The sequence below is a fragment of the Sorex fumeus genome, unplaced genomic scaffold (genome assembly GCF_029834395.1).
Source record: "Sorex fumeus unplaced genomic scaffold, SorFum_2.1 ptg000028l, whole genome shotgun sequence".
NCBI lineage: Eukaryota > Metazoa > Chordata > Mammalia > Eulipotyphla > Soricidae > Sorex > Sorex fumeus.
The window spans coordinates 14713009-14725722 of record NW_026606085.1 but is presented as its reverse complement, the minus strand read 5'-3'; the positions used below and the strand labels follow the sequence as shown (position 1 = coordinate 14725722).

General features: G+C 54.8%; 1 protein-coding gene across 1 annotated transcript in view; it reads right to left on the bottom strand.

The window, feature by feature from the left end:
* FEZ1 (fasciculation and elongation protein zeta 1) overlaps positions 1-11514 on the bottom strand; it is a 38195-nt gene extending 26681 nt beyond the window's left edge. Inside the window, exons 1-2 of the mRNA XM_056114963.1 lie at positions 11348-11514; positions 3367-3719 (exon numbers count right to left, since the gene is read on the bottom strand). Coding sequence (XP_055970938.1) covers positions 3367-3677 — 311 coding nt within the window. The 5' untranslated portion in view covers positions 3678-3719; positions 11348-11514. The remainder of the gene's footprint in view (positions 1-3366; positions 3720-11347) is intronic.
* Positions 11515-12714: the final 1200 nt, after the last annotated feature.

The following is a 12714-nucleotide window of genomic DNA, read 5'->3' as shown; positions in this document are numbered from 1 at the left end:
TGGAATATTTTCTAAATTTAAAAGTAGAAAACAGGGCAGAGAGCGGACAGCAGGTGAAGCTCTGGTTCACTCTGACCCAGGTTCAATCCCCGGCACCAAATGTAGTCGATCTCCTCAGTACCACCAGGAGTGACCCCTGAGTACAGAGCCAGAGGTAGCCCTGAGCTCTGCCAGGTGTTTCCCTCAAACCAAAAATAACCACAAAGACCAAATAGAAGGAAAATAATGTTGAAATAGAAAGTTTTCAAAACAGGAAATATACATTCAAATCTCTTATTTCGGACACCTTGAATTTCCACCGCCTGACAAATCTTGGACAGGCGTCAACTCGGTCAGCTCCCTGTCTGCCAAACAGTTCCAGACGAGAACTCAAGAAATCAAAATTTCGGGGCTGGAGCAATAGCACACAGCAGGTAGGACGTTTGCCTTGCACGCAGCCGACCTGAGTTCGATTCCCAGCATCCCATATGGTTCCCTGAGCACCGCCAGGAGTAATTCCTGAGTGCAGAGCCAGGAATAACCCCTGTGCATTGCCGGGTATGACCCAAAAAAGCAAAAAAAAAAAATCAAAATTTCAAAGGGGCGTCATATTTGCTTTAAGATTTGTGCCACTCTGGAAGACTTTCCATTGGCCAAGAATTCCACTGTTTCGCTTTTATGCTTTCATTGTTTAGCTCTAAGTTACCCCAGACATTTTCTCAAAGGTCATGTGTAAATTATCCCACTGGCCCTTAAGCAAAGGCTCTCCTAACAGAACTCCAGTCAGGCTCGCGAGACTCACGGCCGGGCCAGAGTCAACTCTCTTTCCCTTTATTCCCTCACAACTGTACAGTTGAACTCTCTGGCCGGCAGCTCTGAAAGAGTGTGTACGTTCCTTCTGGTTTTTATTTGAGATTGTAAAGCTTGCGGTCCACACAGGCCTAGAGAGGCCTTTCTCTGTTCATTTCTCGGTGCCCAGATTATTCCTCCTACACCGTCCCCCAGTCACACTTGATCTTGGGAACTAGCCAACCTTTGGTCTTTTTGCTGAGGCAGTCAATGAGGCAGACAAGGCAGAAAGAAATCACGGGAGAAGCCGCATAATCCTGAGTGACGGTGATTAACATTAAGTGGCCTCTGCTAATGTGCTCTAGGAGCGGGAGCACCTGCTCCAGAGGTCTTCATCCTTAATGAGGCGGGGCAGCAGGGCACGGGAGACAGCCCAGGAATGATTTGTTGGAAGCCAAAGGAATTGGACGCATCTTAAAACGTCATTTTCGAAGCACTGCCTGGGTGAGGCACGGAATTAGGTTCTTGAAAGTCCTTAGCTCCGCTCCATCAAGATTGAGCTCTGAAGGTTTCAAAGATGAGGACCCACGCAGTCAAGGAGAGTTAAGTGACTAGCCCAAGGTCACACCGTGAGTTAGCGAGAGTCTGACAATTAGAATTCATCGTCTTTGTATTTCTAGTTCATTGCCTGCAGCAATAAACTGAGAGGGGGAAAAATACTCTGTAGAATAAAGCCCCAGAGTCATTCACCCCCCCTTTTTTTTCCACTTCAAGGAGCTCAACAAATTATCTCAGGCTCGGAATCTGAAAAAGAGTCCACACAGGGCCAGCGGTGGTGGCGCCAGTCACTACAGAGAAATGGCCCTGCGGAGCACGGCCTGCGGGAGCAGTGATTCAAAAGAGGGGAAGCCCAGAAACGTTTGCCGGGCGCCTGCCAGGCCAGCTACTGCTGCTCTGCTCGTCCGATTCATTCAACAGTCAACGTTCTGTTCAAATAGGGTCAGCTCATTCGCTCCACGCCGGGCGCTGCGTGAGCCCATCGGGCGGGATGGCGAGACCAACACATCCGCAGCCCTGAAGGCACAGAGCTACTTTCCACTCATCAGAGAGCAGCGCTGCCAGGAGAGTCGGGTCTGTCCTCCAGGCCGTGCCTCTCAGCCATGCATTTACGGGCATCTCTGCCCGGTTGTCCATACAAAGAGAAACCAGGAGGTGGAGACGCAGTACAGGTACGAGGCTGGCCTTCCCCGCACTGACCTGGGTTTGATTCCCAGCACCCCATACAGTCTCCGCAGCCCCACCAGGAGTGAACCCTGCCTGGGCTCAAGTATTACTGATTGTGTTACCCCCATCCCAAAAAATGAATAAATAAAAGAGGGCGAAACAGCTGCTGTGAAGTTCCATTATCAAGTACTTTGCAAGGCAAGGCAAGCACCTTAACCACGTGCTGGGCTTTACTCCTGGCTCTATGCTCAGGGATCACTCCGGGCGGGCTTTGGGACTTGGGGGACCATTTGGGATGCTGGGAATTGAACCCAGGTCAGCCACAGGCAGAGGGGAAATTGCTTTGAGTGCAGCTGACCCCAGTTTGATCCCTGACACTACACAGTCCCCTGAGCACTGCTGAGAGCAACTCTTAAGCATAGAGCCAAGAGTGGATCCGACAAACACCACCAGATTCTACACAGAAAGCAGAAAGGAACAAAGGAAGGAGGAAGGGAGGGAGAAGGAAATGGAGATAGGGAGAAAGGGAGGAAGGGAGGGAGGGAAGGAGGGAAGGAGAAAGGGAGGAAGGGAGGGAGGGAGGGAGGAAGGGAGGAAGGAAGGAAGGAAGGAAGGAAGGAAAGGAGGGAGGGAGGGAGGGAGGGAGGGAGGGAGGGAGGGAGGGAGGGAGGAAGGGAGGGAGGAAGGAAGGAAGGAAGGAAGGAAGGAAGGAAGGAAGGAAGGAAGGTGGGGGGAAGGGAAAGAGGGAGGAGGAAGGAAGGAAAGTAGAAAGGAAGGTAGGAAGAAAGGAAGGAAGGAAAGGAGGGAGGATAAGAGGCAGGAAGGGAGGGAGGGAAGGAGGAAGGACTCTGTTAGATGAAATACCCAAAAGCCCCTTTTAAATTTATGAACAAATTATCCACTCCTCTTTCTACTCCCTCCCCAGAAAGCACTTGTTTCAAACCCCTCTGTTGATTACTGTTAAAACTCTCTATTTTATAATATCTGGGTAGATCACCACTGGTAAAACTAAATCTATCAATTGACATTAGTTTGGGGGCCTCACCCAGTACAGCTCAGGGAGATTCCTGGCTCTTTCCTTTGGGATCACATCCGGTGCAGCTCAGGGGACCATACAGTGCCAGGGACCGAACCCGGGTCGGCCTCATGCAAGACACACACGCCACCTGCCCTCCTGTATCACTGGAGTCTTGGAATGCTGACGCCAGACCACCCAATGGGTCACACCCCTGCAAATCGACATCACACTCCCCCCAAAAAAACCTTTCTAGTTGCTAAACCTTTGGCATGCAGAGTGGCTCTGCAGGACCCAGGGCCCTGCGCCCCCCCTCCCAGGCCCTGGAGGAGTCCCCCGGGCCCCGGGCCCAGACTTACTCCTCATCCCGCAGCGTGTCCTCCTCCTCCTGGATCTGGAACTGGTTCTTCACCGGGGCCAGGTTCTCCGTCTTGGCATTATAGTTTCGAAAGCAGACGTTGAGCTTCTCATCAAACTCATTCACCAGGTCCTCCATGGACTTGAAGCTGATGATTTCCGAGGAGAAGTTCTCCAGCTCGGAGAGAGACGGGTCCTCGAGCAGGTGGGGCGACGAGCCATAGGAGCAGCGCGGCTTCTCCTCCCGCTCCTGAGGGCAGCACGGCCGAAGGTCCTCGAACTCTTCGTCCAGACTCACCAGCGGTGCCTCCATGCCGGCTCGCGAAGGGCAGCGCAGCTGGCAGGGCTCTTGGCTCTGGAAGCAGACAAGGGGTTTAGTTGGATGGCACCCTGGGCCAACTGCCTGCCTAGTGCTCTGCCCAATGACACACTCTGAGCCCCTGAAGACCGGCTCCATGTGGCACCCAGGAAGCCCAGAGAGCCAAGGCCATCAGCCCACACGGAGTGTCCCGGGGACACACCTTGTCCCACTCCAGAACTCCGGGCTCCTGGTTCCTTCAAATTCCCCAAAACTAGCCCCTTTTCTTTTGGATCACACCCGGCATTGCACAGGGGTTACTCCTGGCTCATGCACTCAGGAATTACTCCTGGGGGTGCTCGGGGGACCATATGGAATGCTGGGAATCAGACCCGGGTCGGCCGCATGCAAGGCAAATGCCCTACCCGCTGTGCTATCACTCCAGCCCAAAACTGGCCCCTTTTCACCCAAGAAATGCAATATGGGCGGGCAATGCCTCCCATTCATGGTGGGATTCAAAATCTTGAGTTAACATTTGCTCGTCAGGCGTTGGGAAAACTTTTTCAGTGTTGTCAATGGATTCGTGACCCTCATTCTCAGCAACATGACCCCATGGCCAATCTGAGATGCTAGGAAGGAGGGAGGCCCCAAAATCCCCTTGTCTCGGCTCGCAAAGGCGGGCAGGAACCAGCCCCTGTTAAGGGCTTGGAGCGGCTCCTGGCAAGTCCTGAATGCCAACACGTTCGATTGCGTTTCGTTGCTGTTATACTACTATTATTATTACTCTAGGGCCAGCCACATTCTCCATGTGTTCTGGAAACGGAAACAATATCTTTTTGTAAAAATATTCATTTTTAAAATTAATAAACCTGGCCAAGGCACAGCAGGTCAGGCCTTGCCCCTGGTTCGGTCCCCAGCACCCCGTGGTATCCCACAAGTACTGCCAAGAGAGACCTGAGCACAGAGCCAGGAGTAAGCCCCAGGGCTCAGAAACAACAACCACAAAACCTGGCCTGCCCTGAGAGCACCCAGCAGCTAGGTTCAAGCACTCGGCAACTACCCTGAGTTACAGAAGCATCGCGTTGCTTAGGGGTTTTAATAGATCCCAGTTAGTGTGTTTTGCTGTAGAAATAAAACATTTTTTGTTTTGTTTTGTTTATGGGCCGCACCCAGCAATGTTCAGAGGTTCCTGCTGGCTCTGCACTCAGGAATTACTCTTGGCGGTGCTTGGGGGACCCTATGGGATGCTGCGGAGTAAACCCGGGTTGGCTGTGTGCAAGGCAAAGGGCTTCCCCGCTGTACTATCACTCTAGCCCTGAAATGAAACATTTTTAATAGGGCCCCCACGCAGGGAGCTGGGACCTTCACAGCGATACCCAGGCCAGGGCTGAGCATTGCCTGGGGGCGGGGCGGGCATTGGAGCGGCTCAGGACACCATAGAGAGCCACGGCTGGACTCAGAGTCTGATGGGCTTGGCATGTGCTCTGCCACGGAGCTTCTGCTGCTCAGAGTTGGATTATAGCGAGTGCCACGCTGCTCACAGAGGGGGCGCAGATTTCACTCCACGCCCATCTTCCAAAATTTGAGAGAGGGTCCAGAGTGCCAGTGTGCTTGTCTAGCGTGTGGCTGACAAGTCCCCAGCATCCCACATGGTCCCCCAGGAAAGATCCTTGAGTGCAGAGCCAGGAGTAAACTCTAAGTACCACTGGTGTGACCCCAACCCAAACAAAAATATCTGAGATCATGCAAATTCAGAAAATGCCTGGCCTCAAGGATCTGAGGACGGGATTCAGGGGCTGGCCCTGCCTGTCTTCATCCATCAGTAACCAAGTCACACAACACTCAGGAGGACCTAGAAGGGAGCCCCGAGCCTTTCCCTTTGACCAGAGCAGAGGTTTCCACTGACTTGACCATGCCCCCTTCGAAGAAAAAAAAAAGTGACTCAGCACCCTCTGGAAATCTACCTTCTTTAAGTGAACTACCAGAGGGGCTGAGCCATAGGACAGTGGGGAGGACATTTGCCTTGCATGCTGCTAGCCTGTGGTCAATCCTCAGCATCCCATATGGTCCCCTGCACCCACCAGGAATAAATCCTGAGTGCAGAGCCAGAAGTAAGCCCTGAGCACCGCTGGGTGTAACCTCAAAACCAAAAAGTAATATGTGACAGACTGCAGTGATAGTACAGAGGGGCGGGCACCTGCCTTCCAGGGTTCAATCCCTGGCATCCCATAGGGTCGCCCGAGCACTGCCAGGAGTAATTCCTGAATGCAGAGCCTGAAGTAACCCCTGAGCATTGTTGGATGTGACCCCCCTCAAAAAAAGTAATAAGTGAACTAACAGGAAATATTCCCCCCCCCATTACACCAGAGGCTATGGTCACCCCCTGGGTCATGTCAGCCAGTCCCACTGGCGCTGAGAGCACCCAATTTGGGAAGACTGCACTAGAGAAATGGGCCACAAGGCCTATTAGCCGGGAAGAGACACACCCAGCCATGCAGCCACAGCTCTCATGGGCGAGCTGCCCAGACAGCACACTCCCACACCCCTTGCCTCCCTGCCACTGTTCCAGGACCCCCACAGTGAGAGCTCCCTCTTCACTCACTGCCTGCCCCGGATTTTCGTTTCCATTCCTCGAGGGCACAGACAACCCTCTGGACATCCTCCCTGGCTCCAGACACACACTGCCCTGCGGCCAGGCAGCTGATCAATGCAGGGTCATTGACAACCGGACTTCCTCCTCCACACAGCTCTCGGGTTCAGCTTCCGCCAGCACAGACAGGATCACCTCTCTATGCATTCACCCCGATCATTTCTCTCCTGTCTGCATAACTATTGATTAGCTAGATGCTTAAAGGGAAACCAAACTGAAAAACCATGGGTTTTGCCCTAGGAGTTCCATTCACCATTTTTACCCACAAAGCTAAAACTTTTTAAGTTAAGTGACGGTTGAGTCAGGGGTGGACCCAGGGCAATCATATTGACATCAGCTCGGTAACCAACACATCAAAACTTGTCCTGGGCGTCCATGGTTTGTAAAGATGCCATGCCCTCTCCTTGGACACTGAAAATGATGTATTTCCAAGAATGGCATCTTGTAGAGAACCAGGCCATATGGAGTGCTAATTTTAATAATGTGTTCACCTAATAATTTCAATAGTAAAAGGTAAAGGTAAAGGCCCTCCCGTTGATCGTCGATTTGCTCGAGCGGGCCCAGTAACGTCTCCATTGGAGACTTTGTTGTTACTGTGTCTGGCATATCCAATACTCTCGGTAGCTTGCCGGGCTCTCCGAGAGGGGTGGAGGAATCGAACTCGGGTCGGCCATGTTGGCCGCGTGCAAGGCAGACGCCCTACCCGCTGTGCTATAGTATTAATATATTTTAATGCTCCTTTTATTTCGTCTTGGTGATGGGGGAGCCATACCTGGTGGTGCTTATGAGTTACTCTCAGCTTGGTTCAGGGGTTGCTCCCAGCAATGTGTGGGGATCCCTGCAGTGCTAGCGATCACACCTAGGTCTTGGGCCTGGAGAGACAATCCAGAAGAGAGGGGACTTGCCTTGCATGCAGCCAGCCCAGGTTCAGTCCCTGGCACCATATCAAGTCCCTTGAGCCCCTCTAGGAGAGATCCCTGAGCACCACAGAGTGTAAAAAAAAAAAACCAAACTGGGTCTTATGCATTGAAACATAAACTCAGCCCTTTGAGATATCTGTCTAGTTCTGCGATATTTTTATTTACCTATTTGTTTATTGTTTTTTGGGTCACACCTGGCAACGCACAGGGGCTACTCCTGGCTCATACACTCAGGAATTACTCCTGGCAGTGCTTGGGGGACCAGATGGGATGCTGGGAATCGAACCCGGGTTGGCTGCATGCAAGGCAAAGGCCCTACCCGCTGTGCTATCACTCTAGCCCCTCTGCAATATTGTTAAACAAAAATATTTACAAAAGTAAGCCATATTTTAAAATACTAGCAAGATATTTTGCACTCCCTCCTTTTTTTTACACTATCCTTAATGTTTTTTTGGGGGGTCACACCAGTGAATGCTCAGGGGTTACTCCTGGCTCTGCACTCAGGAATTACTCCTGGCAGTGCTTGAGGGGCCCTATGGGATGCCGGGAATCGAACCCAGATCAGCCTCGTGTAAGACAAATGCCCAACCCGCTGTGTACTATCTTTAAAATCTGATCTTTAAAATCTTTAAAATCTCTACTATCTTTATCTTACATTCCAATCCATCTCCACTTGAACTAGCCACATTTCAGTGGCTGTTAGCCACATGAGGCTGAGGCACTATACTCGACAACACACCTGTCAGGCAATTACTACTAACCGCAAGTCAGGGCTTTAAGGTCTATAGACTCCTAAGAGCTCTTTCAATGTAGCTATGTTTGATGTTGCATATCTACAAACGTGTGCAGAGGGCCAGAGAGCGAGTACAGTGGGTAGGGTCCTTGCTTGCCTTGCACATGACTGACCTGAGTTTGATCCCCAATATCCTATAGGGTTCCCCCTGAGACTTTCCAGGAGTGATCCCTGAGCACAGAAGCAGGAGGGAGCCCTGAGCACAGCTGGTGTAGTCTAAAAGCCAACTGAATTAAAAATAAAATCAGAGGCTGGAGCAATAGCACAGTGGGTAGGGTGTTTGCCTTTGCACACGGACGACCCGGGTTCGATTCCCAGCATCCCATATGGTCCCCTGAGCACCGCCAGGGGCAATTCCTGAGTGCAGAGCCAGGAGTAACCCCTGTGCATTGCCAGGTGTGACCCTAAAAGCAAAAAATAAATAAATAAATAAAAATAAAATCAAAACACGTAGAGGATTTCATAGACTTCATCTTGTCAAAGGAGACCGGAGCACAGAAGTTTGAAATCTCTGAGCATTCAATAGGTGCATTTAGAAATGATCAAGGAGCAGAACATGATGAGGTTTCATGGTGCAGGACCTGCTCGCTGAGTCGGGACCCGGGACACGTAAGAAGTTGGGTGCCAGAGCTGGGGACACTTGTCCGCCCCGAGTGTGCTCCCAGCACTGCATGGGCCTCGACGCTGCCTCAGCATGGCTGTGGGGGGGTGGGGGTCCTGGTGAGCCCCTAAGCACTGCCTGAGAAGCCAAAAGAGGAAAAGGGCAAAAAGGAAGAAGCTGAACTTCAGCTACGCTGCCCACTGCTGGCACTAACGAGCCTCAAGACTTTGAGCAAGTGACCAGCCTCACTCTGCCACTCTGCCTCCATTTCTGGCCAGAAAAGGAAGCCCCATGAAGTCAATTTGGTAGAGAAAACTGGAGCATCCTTGAAGTACCAAGCACTCTGTGGGGAACACACAATGTCCAGTAAATGCCATTGATTTAGGGGTGTAAGGCTGGAGAAGTTCTATAAAAGTGTTGGGGTGAGTGCAAGCTAAGTAAGAAGTAAACTATCCCCACGTTTTATGTGACAGGCTCCAAATGTCACACAAGAGAACTGTCCCCAACAATTTTATCCTCTTGTAACTGAGGCATCCTATGTTGTCAGTTCATTCCGTCCCAGCCTGCAAGATCCCAGCTCCCATGTCTGACAGTCTTGAATGCTAACCAGCTGGTGGGCCAGATGTTTACACCGCCTTTAAATGCGAGTTCTTCTGAGGGTGGGTTGGGGTGGGGGATAGGGTGCTGCTTGGAGAAGGTGATGCCAATGTCAGTACCCATGTGCAATGGCACCATCCACACTACTAACCAGCAGCCAGAGGGCTAGGGCCCAGGTCAGAGCGGGAATGGGAGCGGGAGCTTGCAGGAAGCACATGCTAAAAGCAAATGGATTCGTGGAGTCTATTTTTTAAAAAGAAGCAGCAGGGGCTGGAGCGATAGCACAGCAGGTAGGGCGTTTGCCTTGCACACGGCTGACCCGGGTTCAATTCCCAGCATCCCATATGGTCCCCCGAGCACCGCCAGGAGTGATTCCTGAGTGTATGAACCAGGAGTAACTCCTGTGCATTGCCAGGTGTGACCCAAAAAAGAAAAAAAGAAAAAGAAAAAAAGCAGCAGCAGATGATACACGTCTGGAGTTAAAAGTATGGTCATTTGAAAAAGTCCTCAATGCAGCCTGATTTCTTTTCCCAGTTCCCTTCCAGGGAGCCAAGAGTGGCCGAAGAACCAGAAGACTGAGGTGGGACACGGAAACTACTGGTCCAGGGTCTGTAGAATCTCTGGGATGTGGGCAGAGAGCTAGGCTTGGGTGGGACGGTGGCCGGAGAACAGGTCTCTGGGCTAGGGGTGGGCAGCCTGTCCTGAAAGGGCACCCCCTTCTCGCCTTCCCTTAATTTTGCTTTCCTCTCGTTCCTTTGCTGAAAAGGACATTTCAACTGAAAAGTCCCCCCCCACCCTCCACTCACGGCTCAAACCAGATGCCCCTTGCCCTCCAAAGCTAGGGCTGCTTCAGCCATCGCCTCTCTTTCTCTTGGATCCGTTTCTTTCAAAATACAAGAAGGATGGCAGAACCGAGGGACCCTGGCAGAATCGTTTGGTCTTTTTTTTTTTCTTTTTCCTTTCGTTCTTTCTTTCTTCTTATCCGAGAACAGGGAGCTGGACTACCGTTTGATTTGGCCCCGTGATCTGTTCCATCTATTCTTGCCTCCCAATAGATGGTGTAATTTGGAAAAGAATAGAGGGGCTGGAGCTTGGCAGAGCCCCGGCGGCGGGCGGGCAGCGCCGCGCTGCGTTAACGATGCTGGTCCAGCTGCAGCTCGCTTGCTCGCTCGCTCGGGGCGGGCACAAACACCAGCCGGGCGCCGCGCTGGGCAGAGCAGAGCCTCCCCGGGCCTCCCGCGCCAGGCTCCGCTCCGCGGCGACCGTCCCGCTGCCACCGCCTCGTCTTCCCGTTATTCGGACCTGGGTGCCCCCCTCACACCTGCCCTCGCGGACCCCACGTCTCCGCCGCAACCCGCAGCCGTGACCACGACCGTGCCAGCTTCCCATTTTGACAGCGTTTCCTCGCGTCTTGCCTCAGGCGTCCTCCTCTCGCCCCCTCCTCCTCCTGCCCCAGCATTCACCCTCATCTCACATCCCCCGCCCCCCGCCCCCCAATGTTGGGGGAAAGAAAGGCTCAGGCGAGAAGCACAATGGCTCGGCTCCGAGGCGGTGGGGCGCACCCGCGCAGGCCCACGGCCCTGGCCGGCCCGACCCGACGGGCCCCGGCGCGGGAGGGGGCCGCGGGGGTCCCCGCTGAAGGAAGGGCTGGGCCTCCAGCCGGGCTGCGGCCCCGAGCGTCCTTGCTCCGACCCGCGCCCGGCTTGCACCGCGTCCCCCACGGCTGCGGGAATGCGCGGTCCCGGGCAGGCTCGTCCCCCAGCCGGGGCGCGCGCGGGTGGGGCGAGGGGGCAGCTTCTGGGTCGGGGATCGGGGAGACGGGGTCGCGGGGGAGCAGAGAAGGTTCAGAAGAGTGCGAGGGGGTCCCCGGAGGAGGTGCCCGGTGCTCCGGCCCCGCGGGCCGAGGTCCCTGCGCCCCGGCTCAGCCGGACACACGCGCGCGCGCTCCCACGCGGGCGCACACGCACAGGCCGGCCGGGGGCCCCGCCGGGAGGGCCACGGCCTGGGACAGTCCGGGGGGCGCACCCCCACCCCGCGGATCGTCCCGGGGCTTCCTTCACCCCGCCCCACGCCGTCCCACCCCACCCGCGGCCGTGGGCCGGGTTCCCCTCCGGGTGACTGCACCTGTGCGGGTCCCGGCGGACGCGGCGGCTCTCGGGGCTCAGCGGGACACCCCCATGCACGGCCTGGCTCGGCGGCGGCGGCGGCGGCGGCAGCAGCTCCCCCCGCAGCTCCGCGGGTGCCCGCACCCTCCGCTCTGCCCGCCCCCTCCGCCCCCTCCCCGCGTGCGCGCTCCGCTCCGGGGGCGCGCCTCGGGCACCCGCCTCGCTGGCGCGCGCAGGGGCAGACGTCACCCCGGCCCACCGCGAGCCTGCCTGCGAGCCGGCGGCCTGCCCAGTCCCGCTCCTCCTCGGCTCAGAGCCTCTGTCTGTCTGCAGCGCCTGCGGGAGCTCCAAGCAGCAGCCACTGCCGGCGCGCACCCCACTGAGTGCACCCCCGCTGCCAGCGTGCCCCTCGCTCTGCAGGCTTGAACCTGAATTCTCCAGGAAACTGGGGCCTCCAAGACTCCCATGCCACTCTGCCTTTTAGGGGGGAGGCCTGCCTGCTGCCCCTTGCACTGACCTCAAGCCGTAGTGCTTTTGCACTGCCAGGTTGCAGGACTGAAGCCGCGTCTGAGCGAGGGAGTCCCGTGCAGGGGACCCCAGGAGAGGTCAGTGTGAGCGGGGCTACTCAAAGCTTTCTCCTGGCCACTACGCACAGGACAGCGTCTGTGGGTGCTATCTATGGGTGCCAAGGCTGGTCACGCCCTAGAGCTGACAGCTAAAGGTACAGATCTCACCTGGAGGAGGAGGAGCCTGTCAGTCTGGTGAACCCCCAGAACTTTTGTCAGGTTAGAGAGAAGGTGGGACAGGCTGCGGGGGACCAGCGGGGAAGGCTACAGATGAAGCCCAGCACGTCCCTCCGATCTGGAGCCTCCCACCTTGCGCACTTCCACCAAGAAAAGCGAGCCCAGCGCCCCGAGAGTCGGTCCCTTTGACTCCTCCTGGTTTGAGCCAGAGGATTTCTTCCTGTGTGAAAAGGGTGGTAGTTACCAGAAACCGGCAGCAGACCTATTCCAGGAGACGCCCACACCGACCCCTCGTGCCTTCTTTCCTTCTCTGGAAAGGGAAGTGACGGGAGCACTATCCCTGTGTGAAATGGGAGGAGTCACCTGGGAAGGACTTCCCCACACATGGATGCCACGAACAGAAAAGTCTTGGCTGGTCTCTGGGAGAGGCCTGGGACTCCAAGTGGCAGGCACCTGGCGGCCCCTTCTGGAGCAGGGAAGCCCAGATGCCAGAGACTCTCAAGGCGTTTGGGAGCATAAATTCTGCAGAACACTGAGCTCCAACCCCACCTCTGAGCTGGTGACTGTGCAATTTTCCTTCTGTGAACCTGCTTCCTCATATTGGCATCTCAATATTTGCTATCAGGCACGCATTTTATATTTT